A 21,340-nucleotide genomic window follows, 5' to 3' on the forward strand; every position below is an offset into this window, starting at 1 on the left:
AACAAATGGAGGGAACAGAGCTCATGCCCCATATTAACACATGGATGAAAGCAAACAACAACAACAACAACAAAAAAAAAAACATGGAAAAGGGTATGATGGGCTCTTTGTTTACTACTTCCAGTGAATTGGAAATGTAAAAAATTGGTATGCTTTTCCTTCACACATATAAATATGTGCCTATAATGCTTAATATGCTTTTAGCCATATGAAGATTATTTGTAAAGATATGTTCACACAGATTGAAATCTACATGCAACAATGTTATTGTATTCCACCACAGGCTAGAAATAATTTAATTCCAAAACACAAAGTAGCATTCCTAATATATTCCAGTTCCACTGTAGCTTCTCTTGGCTATTTATTTTTCTTTTAATATTTAGATGCTTTAGGGTAAATATTAAAATACACCAGAATAAAAGCTTAACAAGTAGAAGTAACCCACAGAAGTCAATGTTCAAACCATGAGAAAAATATGTACCATGCACAGAAACCAAGTATGCACTAGTATACTATTTTTTTTTCTGGAAATAATAATGTAAAATGTAAACACAGACACTCTCGGTTCACAAACAGTTAAAAAAAAAAGGGACCCTTTAATTATTAAGAAATGCACTCTCTGCTATTTCTCTCTCACAAAATAGCTATGTTAACCAGTCACCTTCATATCTATTAGTATTTAAAAGGAAAATCCTCCACTTGTAACTTTTATAGGGGGAGGGATTCAAGGTAGGATCTTGCTCTAGCTCAAGCTGATCTGGAATTGACTATTTAGTCTCAGGCTGGCCTCAAATTCACAGTGATACTCCTACCTCAGCCTTCTGAGTGCTGGGAGTAAAGGTGGCTAAATCAATTCTTTTCTTTATTATTATTTCTTATAAATAGATAATGTTCATCTAGATAATTCTTCAACTGTGATTTTATCCTATACTGTGTTGAATTAGTCTTCATAATTTCCACAATTTTATAGGCAAGAGTTTGGAATATGTTGTTTTATTGTCTGGATATACAACCTGAGGAAAAGAGGGTATTTTCTTTACAATATCTTATATTTCAGTTAGAGGAGTTAAAAAATGAGAATCAGGTTGAATTCAACTAATTTGATCATTTTTTTTTCTTTTCCATGCCATCATACTCATTCCTTTCTTGGACTTGAACACGTGTTTAAAAGCTGATTTCATTACTCATGCACCATAGGCCAAAAACAATTTAATGTATGCCATATTTTAACTATAAACATGACTCCACATAGAAAACTAAGGCACTATAACCTATGTGACCAGATGTGTTAGTTTCAATGTCTGCCCCCCTCCCCATAGAATCAATTGTTTTATTAACGCTTATAATTTGGGTTCCCAGCCTCCTGGCTAGAGGAAATGGCACCAAGGTCAGACCTAAATTCCAGCCCAAAAGTATGTGGAGAAGTTTAAGCTCTGGCAGGGTCTCTGCTGCGTGATACTTTGTGGTGTGTGTGGTATTGGTGCTTTCCTAGTGATAGTTTTTCTTTCTGCTTAGATGTGTGGAAGCAGCTTACTCTGCCAACGACAAAAATCCCTCCTGGATCTATAAGCTTGAAATAAACTACTTCCTCCCATGAACTGTGTGTGGTTTGTATGTTCATCCTAGCAACTTGAAGCTACCTAAAACAGAAATTAGATACCAGAAGAATGGAGTGTTGCTGAGATGAGTCTGATTGTGGTGGTTTGAATAGATGGCCCCCAATATATTCAGTTTTTTTTATCTGTTTGTAGTTTGCATCTGCAGCCACCTGGCTGTAGGCAGTGTCACTGGGTGGATTGTAAGGTGTAGTGGTGGGTTTCAGATTTCAATATAAAGATATGCAAAGTGTGCCTAGCTGGAGCTCCTGAAGTGTGTTGTGTGGTTTTTGGCTTTAGGCTTGTTCTTCTCTCTGTCTGCTTGGTCCTCTGAAGGCAGGCCAGCTTCTTCTGCCATTTATGGAACTTTCCTTGGATCTATTAGATTCAATAAATATCCCTTCCTCCATAACTGTGCCTAGTCTGGAAGTTCATTTCAGTGAACTTGAATCTGTCTGCTACACTGACCATGTAGATTTTGGTATTTTGGAACTTATGTGATGGAGGAGGACTGTGTATGGACTTGGACCTTGTGACTTCAGAAGTATCACAGTATGGTAAACCAAAACTTATGGGCTATTTTAGTGAGATTTTGAAAATACTAAATTAAGAGAATATTGTATTTGGAGGCTCTTCTTAAGAATTTTCAAAAGGGAAGGAAAGACCACAGAGAACTTTGTTGGAACTGGGCTACTGCCATAAAGGCTAGCTGCATACTTCTGCCCATGCTCAGAGTGTATGATCACTGTTACATTTAAAGGTAATAGACTTATGTGCTTGGCAGAAGGTATAGAACTGAAAAATATAAGATTTAAAGTTTAAAACTATTCAAGCAAGTTTTAAATTATAAGCACATAGGGAGGAAATAGGTTACTGAAGCTGGGGTTGTCAAGCAGATTACTACTCTTGGTAGTCAGTTAACTGTTTTATATTTAAGCAATGTAAAGGACTCCTGAGGTGATTCCATGCAGGAAAGACTGAGAGGTAGCAATGCACTTTAAGGTAACAATCTCCTCTCTGGATTAACAATAGGGCTGTGTCTTCACATGCCTTGTCTTGACTTTGGAAGCATGAAAATGTGTCATGAAGTACATACAGTTCCAGGAGCTCCTGCTTAGATGTAGCAATGGAGCAGAGTTATATCCCACTATTGGAGGCTGGTGATGGGCCCTGGTTTGCAAATGGAGACAGGACAATGTTTTGGATATACCAGGACTGTAAAAGAGTTACATGGACTGCTGCTGGCATGGGATGGAGGTTTCTTCCCCTGGCTACTCGGCCCAGATATGAGGATGTAAATTGGAAATCTAGAGATTGTCATTGTTAGTTCTGGATATTGGGCTTGAACTGAAAATGTTTAATGTTTGCATAATGGTTATTGATTTCACATTGGTGTACATTCTCCTTATTTGGCCTTTTTGCATTGGAAATGTTTACTCTGTGCCATTCTATATTAGAAGTATGGTAGTTTGAATAGATGGCCCCCAATGTATTCATTGCTTTATTAGTTTTTAGTTTGCATTTGCAGCCACCTGGCTGGAGGTGGTGTCACTGGGGGATCTTAAGGTATGGTGGTGGATTTTAGATTTCAATCTAAAGATATACAAAGTGTACTAGCTGGAGTTCCTAAAGTTTGCTATGGTGTGTAGTTTTTAGGCTTGTGCTTCTCTCTGTATGTTTGGTACTGTGAAAGCAGGCCAACCTCTTCTGCCATTATGGAGCTTCCCCTGGATCTGTAAGCTTCAATAAGTATCTCTTCCTCCATAACTGTGCCTGGTCTGGAAGTTCATCTCAGCAAACCTGAAGCTGTCTGCTACAGATTCTCTTTATTTTGCCTTTTTGCAATGGAAATGTTTACTCTGTGCCATTCTATATTATAAGTATGTAACTTACTCAGATTTTACAGGATTCATAGTCAAGAGGCTTGAAACTTAGATGAGACTTGAGAATTTGGAAAAATTTTAATGTTGGTAAAGATTAAGAGTACCTTTGAGGGCTGGAGAGATGGCTTAGTGGTTAAGCGCTTGCCTGTGAAGCCTAAGGACCCCAGTTCGAGGCTCGGTTCCCTAGGTCCCACGTTAGCCAGATGCACAAGGGGGCGCACGCGTCTGGAGTTCGTTTGCAGAGGCTGGAAGCCCTGTCGCGCCCATTCTCTCTCTCCCTCTATCTCTCTTTCTCTCTGTGTCTGTCGCTCTCAAATAAATAAATATTTTTTTAAAAAAAAGAGTACCTTTGAAATTGGACTGAAATCAATTTGCAATTTGTCTGGGGGTCAGGGGCAAAAGGTGGTAGTTTGAATATATATTCCCTATAGATTCACATGTTTTATTATAGCTTGTATCTTGGGTCTCTAGCAGCCTGGCTGGAAGAATTGTCACTGTAAATGGACCTGAATTCAAGCCCAAAGATAGGCAAAGATATTTGAGCTCTGGCAGGATCCTTTGTGCTTGTTGCTGTTTTAGTGTGTGATCTGGTAGTGGTATTTTGCTTGCTACAGATTTGTATTAATGGGAAGATGAAAGTTTCCTCCAAAACAGTGTTCTCTAGCTTTGAAACTTTTGTCTATCCATGGTTTTTAAGTGAAATATCTCCATATTATACTTCCTTAAATCACCCTGTGTTGAGATATTGGAGAATGGAATCAAACATTTTTCGTGAGATGTAAGTAATAATGGGTGACTCCCCTAATATCCTCAACCATGACTAAATGATGAATGAATCCAAGTATGTTTTGTCTATGATGAATAAGGGAATAAGGGAATGTGATGGATAAGTAAATGTCATAAGGAAATGATACCTTTGTTAGGCAGGATGTGGTGCCTTACAAATGTTACCTTTGGTATGCCAAAATAATACCTGGCCAACTGCTTGAATAAGATCACTGCTAACCCCCTCCTTTTTTTATTTTTTTATTTTTCTTTTCTTTTCTTTTCTTTTTTTTTTTTTTTTTTTTTGGTCCACTTTTGTAACTAGGCTTAGCTTTCATGTACTTAGTTTGGCAATGTGATGTAAACTTTGTCTTTATAACCCCTGACCAGAGGGAGCTCAGGGATGTACTCTTAAGTTCCCAGCTAGAAGTATAGTCCTGGCCAGAAATAAATCCCTCTCTTTATTAATATCATATTCATGTCAGAATGGTGAATCTCTGAGTGACCTCCAACCCATTACAGTCATTCCTCTGAAATCATAATTTTGGTTTATTCTTTTAAACTGGTCTTTTGATAATGCTGGTCTAAGTATCTCACAGCTCTTAAAATGTTGCTTAAATCTACAAAGCCTCCAATTATCTGCCTGCCTTGGGTATTCCTCTCAGTTCATGTAGACCAATATGAAGGAGAGCCCTCATTCTGCTGTAAAAGGAATAGGCCCTTCTGTATGCTGGTGTAATAAAGACTTCTATCACAAAGAATAAACAACTAAATGAGCGGCAATAAACTTAATTTGCACATTAGATATGCTTTTCCAAGTTCCGACATTTCAGTTGAAAATAATGCTGAAGCAATGAGGCCTATAATTGAACATCCCAAACTCCTCCAGTGGGGAAACAAAAACAAATGTGGTCTGCAAATACGATCATTTTTATAGCATGCTGTTACTCTGCTTCTTAATAATTTTCCAAATGCCAAATCAAATAATTTTCCTTTTCATGTTATTTTTATACCTCTTAGTGTATGTACACAATGTAATTTTAATCTCGGTCCTTCTAAATGAGAACTCCTATGCTCTCTTTTCCCTTTGCATCCATCTCTGTTTGTGCTTGTGGAATGTGTCCTCAAATTACAACTGGACATTTTATAAGGATTTTGCAAGGCATCTGCTAATTGCACTTATGATGTTGGAATAGAAAATTGCCTTATTTTGCTGCATGAGTAAAAAAAGACATTTCAGACATGCAGTGTAGATGACTTAAGTGTCCTTTTAACACAGATAAGCCCTATCAACTGAATGCTAAACTGGAGAATATCTTACTCTTGTAACTATTATCTTTCTATATGTTATCTAACAACAACCTTTCTTGCATGACTGAAGCTGATAAGTAAATCCACAGAGAGATGATTGTTTTATCAGCTTTACTGAAATTTCTCATTTGCTCCTTATTGCCCTATTAACATCAGGTCACTATGTGCTGATTTTGTTTGGAGAAACAAAATTATATTCAACTCTATAATGGCTATCAAATCAACATTACATAATAGAAACCCACACATACATAAATATTAAGCCATCTTAACAAATAGATGGCTATACATTCAAAAGTCAAGAACATGGTTAAATCAATACATACTATTATACTTTTTCCCAGAATAAGTCCTCAGGTTTGTAGGTTGTAAAATAATATTTTGGAAGTGCAACTTTCAACATTTCCACATGAAAGGGAATTAGAGATAGTATAATTCAGATGACAGAGGACATGCAAGGCAGATGCAAAATTTAGCAATATTGTATTCAATTTATGCATGTATTTGTCCATTGTTCATCGCTGCATTCACTTGAGTAGCACCTCCCTTTTTGCCCTAGGTACTCTTGAATTTTAGCTGCTAGAGCTACATTGTTTGGTTTCACAAGGAATGGAGGATCTGAACTCAAACTTTTAAGCTTGTATGGCAAGTGCTTTATCCACTAAACAATCTCTCAAGCCCATAAAATTTCCTTTCGATGATTACCTGTACATAATGGACATAATTTGACAGTCATGCATACTGCTATCAGTTATATTAACATGTGCCATTTTTCTGTGTGTAAAGCACCCTTTGGTACTGTGTTAATATATTGAAATGGTGAATTCTGCTCATAACTATTTTTAAACTTTTGTTTGTTTCCTATTTCCCCCTTGTGGTGGTTTGATTCAGGTGTCCCCCATAAACTTAGGTGTTCTCAATGCTAGGTTCCCAGCTGATGGAGATTTGGGAATTAACACCTCCTGGAGGGAGTGTATTGTTGGGGGCAGGCTTATGGGCTTTATAGCCAGTTTCCCCATGCCAGTGTTTGGCACACCCTCCTGTTGCTGTGGTCCATCTTCTGTTGGCCAGGGGGTGATGTCCACCTTCTGCTCATGCCATCGTTTTCCCCTGCCATCGTGGAGCTTCCCCTCGAGCCTGTAAGCCAAAATAAAACTCTTTTTCCCAGAAGCTGCTCTTGGTTAGGTGATTTCTACCAGCAATGCGAACTGGACTGCAACACCCCTTAAGAGTGTGATAGCTGTTAGAAATGGGTAACTATAAAACATGATTTTATAATTAAGAGATCCAAAGAACTCCATCAAAAAATCCTGGAAGTTATAAACACCTTCATCAAAGTGGCAGGATATAAAATCAATACAAAAAACCATTAGCCATGTATATATATAATATAAAAAAGGAAGTCAGGGAATCTTTCCTGATTACAATCACAAAAAAAAAAACCACAATTACCTTGAAAGCTCCATAAAGACCTATATAATAAAAATATTTTAAAAAATGAAGAAAGAAATGGAGGAAGACATGAGAAAATGGAATGGCCTTCCATTCTCATGTATGGGAAGAATCAATATTGTTAAAATAGCCATCCTACCAAAAGCAGTATACAGATTCAATGTGGTTCCAATCAAAATCCCAGCAACATTATTCACAGACTTAGAAAAGAAAAAAGTGTAAAAATTCATATGGAAGCACAAAAAGCCTCAGGTAGCCAAGAATGTGATCAGCAAAAGGAATATCTCTGGTGGTATCATCATATTTTATTTCTATAAGGCCATAGTAATAAAGAGAGCAAGATACTGGCATAAAAGTGATCACATAAATCACTGTAATATAATTGAAGATCCAGGTACAAATTCAAATAATTACACCTACATGATCTTTGACAAAGGGGACAGGAATGCATAATGGAGCAAAGATAGCATCTTCAACAAGTAGTGGTAGAGAAACTAGATAGCCATGCATAGAAGATTGAATTTGGGACCTTTTCTCTTACCCTGTATTAAAATAAATTCTAAATCAACCAATGACCTCAATATGAGATCTGAAACTCTAAATCAACTAGAAGAAAAAGTAGAGAACATTCTAAGATCTAGGCATAGGAAAGACTTTCTGAATACAACTCTAGTAGCCTAGGAAATTAGGCAAACACTCAACAACTGGGACCTCATAAAAATAAAAAGTTATTGTACAGATAAGCAAACCATAAACACAGTCGATAGCATACTGAATAGAAGAAAATCTTTACTGGCTAGACTTCCAACAAAGGTTTGATATCTAAAATCTACAAAGAACACAGAAAACTAAACAATTAAAAAAGAAAATGAAGCACCACACTCAGAAAATGGGGCAGGGAATTGAACAGAGAGGTCTCAAAGGAAAAATACAGATGGCTATGAAATACCTAAAGAGATATTCAATATCTATACTTATCAGGGAAATACAAATTAAATTGAATGAGATTCAATCTTACTCAAGTCAGAATGGCAGCTATGCAAAAAATAAATGACAGTACATACTGGTGGGGATGTTTGGAAAGAGGAGCCCTCATACACTGCCAGTAGGAGTGCAAAATTGTCCAGCTACTGTGGAAATCAGTATGGAGGCTTCCCAAAAGTTGAAAATAATACTGTCATTAGATCCAGCTATACGTCTCTTGGGCATATACCCTGAAGACTCTACCAAACACTACAGAAGCACTTGATCAGCCATATTTATTAATGCTCTATTCACAATAGCCCAAATGCCCATAAACAAATGAATGGTTAATGCAGATGTGGTATGCATAGACAATGGGATTCTACTTGGTGACAAGGAATAAGGAAATAAATTTGCAAGAAAATGTAAGGATTTGGAAAAAAATCACACTAGTCAGACTCAGAAAGACATTTATTGAGCTGGACCAGCATCACTATATTGGGAGCTGTAATAAATAACAACATTGAAATGGTACTAGAATGAAGATAGAACAAAAGGATAAATAGGGAGGAAAGCAAGGAAGGGCTACTTAACAACAAGTTGATTATCAGCAAAAATAAGGAGAAAGAAAAAACAAAAGAAAGAAAGAAAGAGAGAGAGAGAGGGAGGGAGGGAGGGAGGGAGGGAGGGAGGAGGGAGGGAGGGAGGGAGGGAGGAAGAAAGGAAGGAAGGAAGGAAGGAAGGAAGGAAGGAAGGAAGGAAGGAAGGAAGGAAGGAAGGAAGGAAGGAAGGAAGGAAGGGGAGATTGAAAGGCCTCAAGGGTAGAGGAAACGGGAATTCACAAATCTAATGGAGACAGGAATCATTTCCATAGAAACCTTCCTGAATACCATTCTACAGGCAATTACCTACAATAAGGGGAAGGGGTACCCAAATAGAAGAGCTCCATAGAAGGTGAATAAAGTATAACACTATGGCTCTGGATGGTAATTCCTAGGGTCAGAACTGGGTCTTCCCTCCACCCTCAGAGAGTTGTTCAACAGAGAGACACTAGGTCCCCAAAATAATACAGGCCATGGTCAAAACACTTATTTATCTGCAATAGCTAAAAGATAAATCTTTATTGCTGAAGACACCACAGTCTGAAGCCACAGACCACCAAGTGATCATTCTGGAACTGAGAGGGAATCCAGTTCCTTTACAGCTAGCCATCACAGTGATGGAAAGTGACATGAGAGAGACTGGAGAACAATGTTTGCCAATGGATTGAAAACTACAGATACTGCCAGTTACAAAATCAACCAGCTGAATTAGAAGCATATACTTGTGCAATAGTAGCACATACTTGATGTGATAAACAACTGCTCAAAGATTGGATATTAAATTTGCTCTGAGGAGGAGAACTGATATCTGGCTCTGGAAACCAAGTCAGGAAATTAATAGGCTCCAGAGAGAATCTCCACTGCTCTCCAACTAAGAAGTATGGATACACACATCAATCTATCCCTTTAATAACTGGGCTAGTTGCCTTTTATTCAAAGTGTTCTTACTTTTGGTTGGATAATCTGTTCTATCTTATAGATGGAGATGAATACTGGGAAGAACAAGGATACATCAATACATCACAAAGAGAGACCTGACTGTCCACCAGAATATAGTTCACCTCCAGCTCATCTGCCTGGGCCCAGAAGTCATTGCAGAGGAAGAGGTGACATGAGCACCGCCTTCACGGATAGCCTGAAAACCAGTTTTGTGGAAACTATGACAGTCTCCATTATAACTCAAACCACATCAAAAGACTGACACAGTCTACAGAGACAGCAACACTAAATCAGAACCCTATTTTGCCAACTTAGGCTCAGGAAACATTGCAGAAGAGGAGATGGAAAGATTGTAAGAGTCTTGGGATAGGTGGGAATAATCAGAGACACTGTGTTTCCCACACCTTTGCAGAGAATGACTAAGGCCTCTTGGTCCCTGCAATGATTAACAATCACCCCCTCCCCCTCAAAGAAGACACTGAAAAGAATTAAGGTAGGGGAGTGGAGGTCCAAAGGGTCCAACCATTTTATAAAAAGGTAATAATAAAAAAAATTAAAGAAAGCAAAATAAAATGAATTTTAAATGAAAAATAACCACAAATTGCAACTGTGAAAGTACTTAATTGCTGCCCGTTTCAAAGTGTTTTAAGAAACTTAGGGCTGGAGAGATGGCCTAGTGGTTAAGCGCTCGCCTGTGAAGCCTAAGGACCCCGGTTCGAGGCTCGGTTCCCCAGGTCCCACGTTAGCCAGATGCACAAGGGGGCGCACGCGTCTGGAGTTCGTTTGCAGAGGCTGGAAGCCCTGGCGCGCCCATTCTCTCTCTCCCCCTCTATCTGTCTTTCTCTCTGCGTCTGTCGCTCTCAAATAAATAAATAAATAATATTAAAAAAATAAAAATAAATAAATAAAAATAAAAAAAGAAACTTAGCTCATGAAAATTTCAAAACTGTCACATTTCAGAGCATAGGGGTCTAAATGGAAAGGACCTCCATGAACTACAGCTTGTAATGATAATGGTATTCTTTTCTCTCCATCAACATGCAATTGGCTCCTATGAAACTCCTGATGGCATTCTAAGACTCATGGCTCATTCCTGATTAGAAGGCTTTTTTTTTTTTCTCTTCATGTTTTTATTCTGAAAGGGACAAAGACAACCATAAATAAAGTAAATAATTAAGCTAGATAATCTGCAATGAAATAGAAGTGCAGAAGGAAGCTAGAACTCAGGAAGGTGAATGAAAAGGGTAGGGTGGATATGATTAATACAAGAGTTAAAATGAAGCAAGGAACACTAGATGTGGATTAAAAAAAAAAAGGAAGTCTATGTTTTTGTCTGTGAGAAAAGTATTGTTAAATACAATCTTACTCGGGGTATGTTTGAGAGGGAATAGACAGTTAGGGTGTCTGGGCCCTTGAAAGCAAAATTGTACAGGAAAATCTACTCCTGCTACAGATCAAAGGATAGTCTGGATTCTGATCTCCTATATAGCTCTCTGGACCTGTGTATCCACAAGCCACCTGAGGGCCATCTTGTGAGGGAGGTATTTACACTGTGCTTGGTCAAGCTGAGACCCCAGAATTTAGCTAACCTTTTCCTGAGACAGCCCCTAGCCCAATCAGTGCTCCCTCTATTCACCAGAGCCAGAAGGCCAGGGCTAAAATCATAAGGTTGTAAATACATTTGCGAGAGGAAGGCACACCCTCTGATGCTTGGGAACTTTCGGCTATTGGAGAATTTTCCTTCGTAGGCCCAGATGGGCAGAGATGAGGGAGCGCCCTCTAGCTCTTACTCTCCACATGGGCTCTTTATTGCCCCCCAAATACCCCCAGGGTAGGAGCTTTTTAAACTTTATTTTTCTCTCTTTTCTTTTCATAGTTTTCCCAGGTTCTCTACATGGGATCTCTAGCAACGTGGATGCCTTTCCTTGGTTCTGCCCTTCCCTCAATAAATATAATAATTTAATAATTATCCTCCTCAGTCTTTTATATTCAATTATTTTCAAGGACGTTCCTGGATCCTGAACACCTCAATACTTGTTGATTCTGGTGTGCCTTATAAAATTCCAGAAAATACATTATTCCCATCATAAAAACTATAAATTGATCCTGCAGAACACATGAAAACATGAGATGTCTCAAATATGTAAATCTTATCACAAAAGAATAAACAGTCCACATCCTTCAATGTTTCTCAACCAACATTTAGGTTTATGTCAATCATTTCATTTTTCCTCACCATTTAGTGCAGATTTCATAAACCCTCCGGGATGAATGAATCACTCAATTCTATCACCCAGTCATCTAGTTTTCCTTAGCACGTCATTTTACTTTAGCATCAAAACTATTGATCCAACAGCAGTATTTTGGACCATGTACTCGGATCAGTCACCAGGATTCCATAGCTTCCTTTGCAGAGAAAACTTTTCTTCTTCTAATGCCTTCCATTAATGCTATTTCATATTTAAATGCCCTAGCACTTTTCCATATGTGGAAGACTTTTACTCCAATGACTTTTAATCCCCAATCCATAATTTAATTCTCCATTATTAGAAAAATCAATGTGTACTACCTACATCTTATCAATTTGAAATGGTTGAATTAATTTCTAGGTTTCTCCTTATAAGTTGTCAAGCTTTTCTGAATATAAACATTACCAAAAATTGGACTTGACTTCCAGCCAAGATGGCAACCACCTAACTGTGACCATCTAACTGCGCAGCACATCCCCAGGAAAGAAAGGCAAGAAATTAAGGTTCACTGGGTCTTTTAGGGGAAGCAATCTCCAATAGATTACCAGTGGGTGGGCACAGGGGGGAAAAAGCAGGGAATTGCTGAGTCCCTGGAGGGTGGGCCGGTAGCCCACCCCTCCCCCTCAAGCAGCCCCACTTCCCACTCCCAGCTTCAGGAAACTCACACACTTACTGTAGGAAAATTGTCCCAGGCCAACATACTTCCACTTGCCTCACTGCACAGGGAAATTCACCCTGCTACCCCTGCCCATGAGTGGCCTTGGCCAGGCTATGCCTCATGGCCCATTGGAGCTTAGGTTCCCTTGCTTGATCAATTCTAGTGGTTCCCCCTGCTTCTGATCCCACTTGTGGAAGTTTAGTGTGCCCCACCCACTTTCCCACTTACTATACCCGCCTCTGCAGTTCACACCCAGCCCAGGCCAATTTCCAGCTCCACACCGGAGCTCAGACTGTGTCTGTCCCTTATGCTAGCTCAAGTGCCATCCCTTCCCTGTCTCCCACACCAGCCAACCTCCATTGTCCTGTTGCCGGGGAGCACAGACAGCTTCTCGGTCCCAGTGTCCTGTCACACCAGAGTTTGGGCTGAATCAGTGCTTGGTTCCTCAGTGTCTCTCCCAGTGTGAGTCCAGGCAGCTTTGGCACATTATCATGTAAGAGCTCAGGCAACTTTGGCACCCGGCCAGGCAGGAACTCAGGCAGCTTTGGCAAGCAAGAGCCAAAGCCCAGGCTACTTGGCAACAGCCTCAGGCTGCTTCAGATTCCCATTGTGCTTGAGCCCAGGCTGCTCCACCCACCTAAGTGCTCATACACTGCGATGGGCAGACCACAGCACAAAATAAATAACATGAGAAATAAAATGCAAGAAAATCCAGTTAGATCACCCAGTCCTACAATGAACATCTCTAATTAAAACATAGAAGAGTCACTAGGATCAGATCACCAAAATGAAGCTATGAGCAATGCAACCCTGACCAAGCTACCGGTAGAACTTGCAGTAAAGCAACACAGGACTGATAATTATGTGGATGCTACCATCACTAGACTAGACTTAATAGATAAGAAAATGGAAGGTGTTCAAAGATAGTTAAGAGATATGAGGGACAGTGAAAAAAAAAGAGGACCTCAAAAACCAGCTGACAATACTAAATGGAGACATAAAGAAATGCAAGGATGAATTCCAAGAAGCATTAAGAAAATCAGAAAATGATATGAAAAGGGAGCTTTACAGAGGGATGGAAATCATACATAGAAAAGTAGTTGAAAATGCAAACCTAATTGAACAAGTCCAAAACTCTCTAGAAGCTCTGAAGAATAGAGTCAGCCATGACTCTATCCAGTGACCCAGAGGTCCCCAAAACCTCATCACTGAAGCAGACCAAAAATGAACCCAACATGGAAAATTTGTGGAAGAGAGGGCAGAAAGAATGTCAGAGCCACATGTTGGGTCATGATATGCAGACATTTATCCTACCCATAACTGTGGGCTGACTCCAGAATGCATGACTCATATACCTCAATAAGAAGGGGCCAAGGGGAGGGGTAGATAATGGATGAGCCTAATGATGGTACCAAATTGACTGTATTTGTTGAGTACAAAGCTAATTAATGATAAAAAAAAATGTTGGAGAAATACTTTGTAATTCAATATAGCCAAAACATATATCTTTTAAAATATTTTTTTTTTATTTATTTAGGAGAGAGAGAAGGAGAAACAGAAATTAGTGGGGCCTGGCCTGGTGCCATTACAAAAAATAATCAGACACATGTGCCACTTTGCACTTCTTTCTTACATGGGAACTGGGTTATTGCACCAGGGACATCAGGCTCTTTAAGTAAGTTCCTTCAACCAGTGAACCATCTTTCCAGCCTCAAAATACATGTTTTGAATCACTAAGTCTATGTGTCTTAGAAATTGATGACAATAAAGTCATAAGGAAGGTGAATTTTTTTTTCAAAATTATGCCACATTGGATAGATTTTAACACAAGATTGATCAGTCATATTTCTCTGAAGTGATTCAGACAACTTTCAACAGACTGCAGTAGGCTAGGGACAAGTTAAGAGAAATATCTCCAAGGAATGGAGGTGAATTCTATTTTCCACTTTAAATGATATTTGAAATTAGCAACTAAATGCTTTTATTGAATATATTTATTTCTTAATAAAAATGTTGAAAAATAACGAATCTCAGAATTTAATCATTTGAACTTAATTAGCTGGGCAAACTGCTTAGCAAAACAGTCATTTCTATCATCTGGGAGGCAAGAAATGATAGAAGTGGCATGGATTGTAGTAAACATGTGAGTTTTATGAGCCGAGAGTAAATATAATAAAATAGCCCAAAAGGAGAATAGACATGTCTGGTTCTAATTATGTCCCATGGTGATAAATGAAGATACATTTGGGCTTGGTATTAGCTTAAAAGTCTTAAAAAAATTGAATATGAAGTTTTACCATCCCAATGAGCTTATCTATTTATTGCAAAGGGACTATACTAATGACTCATGGATTGTATGATTTTAATGCTTTCTCTTTGGAAAGAAAACCCTATTCATTAATTAGTATTAGCACACTATGTTTCACTAGTCATATACCAACCAATATTTAAACAAGTGAACTTGTTTTATACTTGGTAGCTTGATAAACATTGAAAATATTTATACAATTCATACAATGATAGCTTCAAAATAGCATTCAATGCAGACAAAGCTTCTCTAGTGATTTTCTTCAAAGGTCAATAACCCTACACACTAAGGCATCTGTAAATTTAAATATTTAAGGTAAAGGTTGTTAACTCTGGCCGATTACACATCAATTTGATTTTCAGTGGCCAAAGTATTCACATTTACTGCAGTATTACACTACTAGCATGTGTGTCACACTAACAAATATGGAAACTTGATGAATATTGATATGAATATCCACCATTACAATACTGAATATGAATGTTGGTCTAAAATATTTTATACATACTCCATAATCCAAGCTTGATACTAAAACCTAGGCCAGCATATGCATAGGTAATTCCAATGTATATCCAGCCCAAATGAATTGAATAAAATACCTTTCACAATGAGGTTGCCAGAGCTCTTTGCACTGCCAAATTGATTTGTAGCTATACAAGTATATGATCCAGCATCTGATCTGGTCACATTACTGATCTTAAGACTGCCATCCTCCAAGAGAAATACTCTAAAAAGAAAACACATAATGTAAGGCTATTCAATATCAATAGATCATAAGTGCTTATTCTTTTTCTTTTAAAGATTTCATAAATAATGAATGTATACAACAATATGAATCAATTTTATATTACCTACCTCTTAATTAGGGACAACTTCTGAATCTAACCAGCATAAGTGGCATGAGCTTTTATGTTTATACTGTATTGGCAGTTATAATACAGTAACTTGAATTATTGCTGTTTATTTAAGGGAACATTCAAAATTAAATTAGTGCATGATGTTATAAAATTCTATTGATAGATTAATGTGGCATTTAACTATTTACTAGGTGGCTGGAATTATCAACTCAAAGCTGAACACTGACTTTGGCTTGTATACCTAGAAGCTAGATTTCAAATTTTAGTCTAATGTTCTACAAATCAGGTGTGAGTGCTTTTAGTAGCCAAGCAAAAGACTGTGAGAAATGGCAATATTTATCTCTGCTGGAAAGTTTCAGGACCTTTTTACAGTTCTGTGTCTAAAGGGACTTATTACGTAGCATAGCAAATCAAAAAGTCACAGAGAGACATAGAAGCATGTGTGATTAATGGATGGTACTAAATTAAATATCTTGAAATTATGTTTTAGTACATAATGGCAGAATAGCTAATAAGTCTGTCTTTCATAGAATGATTTTCATTAATTTGTTTCTTATAGTTAGAAATAGTCTAAGCACACATCATTCTGTGATTGCAAGTAGGGAAAATTATGATTATTTTTCTCTGATAATCAAATATTTTACTGAAAGAGACAAACATGGATGATTTTGTTTGCCCAGTTTTAGGTTTCCATTTTTATTAAATAATATTATTATTTAACATTAATATTAATATTTATTTATTTATTATTTATTTATAAATAATATTAATATTAATATTATTAAATAATATTTTATTTTAATTATTTTTATTATTTTATTTTATGCAATTTTCATTAGCAGTATTTAAAAAATACACCTTGAAAAATACTGCTGAGTAGTCAGGATTCTACCAAGGGAAGTACTGATAAGCTAATTTATTAAAATTATTTATTTGAGCTGGGCATGGTGGCACATGCTTTTAATCCCAGTACTCGGGAGGCAGAGGTAAGAGGATTGCCAAGATTTTGAGGCCACCCTGAAACTACATAGTGAATTCCAGTTCATCCTGGCCTAGAGTGAAACCCTACCTCAAAAAACCAAATATATAAATATATATTTGTTTGAAAGAGATATAGAAAAAAGAGGCAGAAAAAGAGACAGGAGAGAAAGGAGAGAGAGAGAGAGATAGAATGGCCAAGACCTCTAGCCGCTACACACGTGTGCCAGATGCAAGTGCCACCTTGTGTATCTGGCTTCACGTGGGTATTGGGGAATTGAACCTGGTTCCTTTAGCTTTGCCAGCAAGTACCTAAACAGCTAAGCCATATCATCGGCCCATTAAACTAATTTTAATGACTACAGTTTTTAAAAAAATCATAAGTTACATGCATGTCATATCTATTAACAATATTAAAAATACTTTTGTTGCATTGCAGACAGATCATCATTTCTCATGTGTATAACATGAAATGTAACTAATGTAATTAAGCATCCAAATGAAACTACAGAGAACATTATCCAACTACAATTTATATGAAACCAGCTTCTGATGTTGTACTAATTACTATTAAGGGGAACAAGCATCTCTCAGTAAGCAGAGAAAGTTCTGAAATGCTCTATGACATGTAGAAAGATTTTACACATCATTATTATATTCTTAAATAGTAGGTATGTATTATGTCAGTAAATTTCACAAACTTCTACTTTAGTAAATCCCATTATTCCAGAGAAATTGAATTAAATCATTAATAACACAGCAATAAAAATATTCTAGTACATAGCATTCTTTTATCACATTTAATGAGAAAAGTGTGTGAGGATCATTTCTATGTACTCTCTACTACTAACATTTAAAGAAAACTAGAAGTTCTTCAGCAATCTAAAAAGATTGAATATTTTCCAAGAAAGCATTTTTCATGATAAACAATACACTTCTGGTATCTAACAAAACACCAAACAAATCTATTCCTCCAAAAAATAAAGAGAAATATCCAATTATAATCAAACCATATCAAGCAACTGGCATTTACAGATAAGGAAGCATGTACTGTAAGAATTAATGGAACATTTAATTTATTTGGGGGTAACATTTGTAAAGGAATATATGTTTGTTTGTTTGTTTGTTTGTTTTTCTATCCTTCTTTTGGATGATATGAGAAGATATTTTATCTTGAGGGTTGGTCATGACCTCTCAGTAGAAGCTATTAAAACATTTTTATTGCATTTAGGCTTCACTGGCATTTAAAAACAATTCCCAACCTCAAGTGCAGATAAACTTGGTTACCTGGAAAAATACAGGAAAACATTCTGGTCATAAAAAAGACAATTTACCTGAACAATTAGCAAAGGAAAAAAAAATAAAAGGCACAAGTTTAAGTAGGTATAGTGGTCACATTTGGATTTCACTTTGAGGTTATCCTACTTATAAGCAATAGATTGCAAAGAATGTGTGGAAGTATTTGAGCACCAAGCAAGGATGAGGTTTCCAAAACCTGTATAGAATTTTAGGCATTCAATTTGGAGTGGAGCAATGTTAAATTTATTTTTCTCTTCTTAGCTTATTAACAAAATGTCAAATATGTTTGTGACACAGAATGTTAGATCATATAATTGTGGGAGAGCTAGAGAGTATTAAATAAAACAGGTACTATTTTCCAAGGTAATAAAACCTATTGGTCAAAACTTAAAGATGTAATGAGCTATTACTGGGAATGGATTCCAAAGCATGATACATGATACATTTGACTCATCAGCTCTTTAAGACAAATTCTGGCCTCACCATTGTTATCATTTCAATTTTCAAAGCTGGAATATACACAGAGAATGAATAAGTAACTCAAGGCTGTTCACTAGGTAGTGCAGTGCCAAAATCCCAGCCACACCTTTTGCTTTAGAACAGGAGACACTTAATTTGCTAAGTGCTCATTCATTTCAGGTATCCAGAAACATAGTTTACCAAAGACATAATGATTAACAACATCATTAACCTTATACATATGTGTGTGCATATTAATTATCTGCAAAGAAATATCTTTAATAACAGAGGCTCTTAATTTGTTCTTTATAGTCAAATGATTGCTTAAAACATTACAGAATATGTTTGCAAATGGGCACATTTTTCAAAGTTCTTTGCTTTCTTGAGATCTTAATAACAAACTCAATACTTTATTCCCTGCTACAGAAAAAGTCTTAGATACATTCTTATTAATAGGAGAGATCATAATGACTACAAAGACAATCTAATGATTATCTTTACTTTTGTATATTTGTGTTAACAGAGTGGACAAGAATGTAAGTTTGAGAGGTGAATTGGATTATAACTGACTCTTAGCCCCAATACTTAATATTTATTTGACTAGAGCCAATTAATTAATAGTCTAATTCCAGTATTCTTGTGTGTAAGAAAGAGATATAAATATTATCTTTATCTCAGAATTATTAATATTGAGTGACCTTAATAATGTAAAATGTGTACACAATCACAAGCTCCTAGTCAGATGTTAGTAAGAGTAGGTTAAGGCTGATGAATTGTTTCTCATCTCCTCTAAGAATATAAGCACTAACTCCATGTGGTATAACAACAGGGAAAGGAGGAAAAATCTTTTCATCACTCAGTATGAATGAAGGTATTTGGAAGATATTTCCCAGGCTTTATTAAAAATATGTGTACAGATTTGTGAGGTGTAATGTGAGAAGTTGATTCATGTGTACTATGATCTGTAGCCATTCATGGTAATGAACATACCTATCAACTTAAACTTTGATCATTCTTTTATGATAGGCTCAACTTCATAAGAAGAGATGAACTTGAACTTATCATATTTTAATTATATTTTTAGATATATATTATTGTGAATTATGCTCACCTTGGTATGCCACAAGACACCAGAATTTATTCAGTTGTCAAAAAATATTGTGGCTAATGAATGTTATTTAGCCAATTATCCTTATTAATATTCCTATTAGTTTTTGTTAACCACTGCTCCACTCTGAAATTCTCTGAGATAAACATTACAAGATTACACTTATAACTGATATTATGCAGCATTTGTCACTTTTGCCTTGTGTTTTAGCTTAAGACAACGTGGAACTCCTCTATCTTCAGAACTCTGGAAGTTTAGGTAGAGAGTATTAGGATTCCAAGGCCAGCCTTGCCCATGTAGTAGCTTGAGGCTAGCTTGACCTAAGTAAGACCTTGTCTCAAAAAAACGAATACATTAAAATGTACAAAAAAGAAAATGTGCCACATACATAAAATAGAATACTATTTTACCATATATCACACAAGATATTGTCATAAGCATACAATAACATGGATGAACTTAAGGACAGAATACCTCCAATGTGCAATTTGAATGGAGGCAAGGGATACCAAATGACTTCATCATTAAAATTCATTGCCTATAGCCCTTTTGACTTCATGTAACTACTGACCTGTATGCTTAGTATCTTAATATTTCTGATCCATGGGTTTCTAATTTTTCTTTTGAAAATGAGAATGCAATTGTTATATAAACTAAACTAAGTCACTTCTTATTCATTGCTCTTATTTATATTTGTGCTTTAATTCTCTGCCTTGATTCAAGCTACTACTTCTGATACTCATGTTGGTTGCTGCTAGCATCAATTCCCTTAAAACCCTTCAAGTGTGTGGAGACCATAATGCACTCTGTAGCTTTAACTCATCTACATTTTTTAGTTCCAAGAATGTTTTTGGTTTTGGTATCACCAAGATGTGACACTTGAAGTATGGTGTTGGTTTATTTCAGTAACAACTCTTCTGTCATTCTTCTCAAGTATCTATTTAATCAGAATGTTTTATCTATTTACATAATCAAGCAGAAACAAACCCTTCAATTTTCCAAAGCTTGTTATTTTCTTTAGTTGACTAAATTTCATGTTGTTGCATTGCCACTTAAAATGGTCTGTAAAAATGTGACTTTCAATAGTTGTAGTATGGCCACCCAACTGATAGAAGTGTGAATAGCTAGCATTTGTCATGGAACATATGGTTCTTTGCCTTGCATGCAAGTAGATATTCAAGGACTCAGAACAAGCTGTGCCTGGCAGTCAGTGACAGTAGGCAGGTTATAGTCTGACAGAGCCAACAACACAGGGACATAGTTCAAAGTTAATAGATAAATTGAAGTTTGGTTTTATAGAAGGAGTGGACACATATCATTTCAGTGTTATCAGTGTCAGGAAGGTAGCATAGAGGGAAAATTAAAGAAGCAGATGTCATGTCCATTGCTCTGATTTTATATCCTTTTTATTCTATCTCATATACAATAGTGAATAACTACCAGGAAAGCAAGAGTCACATGAAATTGGTAAGCACATTTCCATTTCCTGGAACATGTGCATCATAACATGTCTTAAGGGAACCACCTCAGAAGTATGGTGCAATGGATTACATTTCATTACCTACACTACACGTGTTACTGAGTCATCCTAAATACAATCCTCATTTACCTCTATTTTATAACTATATTTTACCTTATATTAAATTTCAATTCACTCACATGCATTAAAATCTGCCTTTGTAGATTCCAAACTGTGAAGAGAAAATGAGAAAGACTGATTGTGTGTGTGTGTGTGGGGGGGGTGTGTGTTAACCTATCACAATATTTGAGGATGCAGAAGATTAGCAATAGATAAATTTCCTAGACCAAGAAAAATTGGGACATAGGGCAATTACAATTTTCTATTGCTGAAACTAGAGCAATACTTCTATTTTTATAATTACATTATTAACTGAAGTATTGCTTCTGGTTTTG

The 21,340-nt window shown here is 36.6% G+C and overlaps 1 protein-coding gene across 1 annotated transcript in view; it reads right to left on the reverse strand.

The window, feature by feature from the left end:
- The window catches only part of LOC101610386 (contactin-6), a 366,424-nt gene that overhangs the window by 53,564 nt on the left and 291,520 nt on the right, over window positions 1-21,340 (reverse strand). Inside the window, 1 exon segment of the mRNA XM_045134210.1 lies at window positions 15,325-15,452. Within this exon segment, the coding sequence (XP_044990145.1) occupies window positions 15,325-15,452 (128 nt within the window).

This window comes from Jaculus jaculus, chromosome 14 (genome assembly GCF_020740685.1).
Source record: "Jaculus jaculus isolate mJacJac1 chromosome 14, mJacJac1.mat.Y.cur, whole genome shotgun sequence".
In the NCBI taxonomy this organism is placed as follows: Eukaryota; Metazoa; Chordata; class Mammalia; order Rodentia; family Dipodidae; genus Jaculus; species Jaculus jaculus.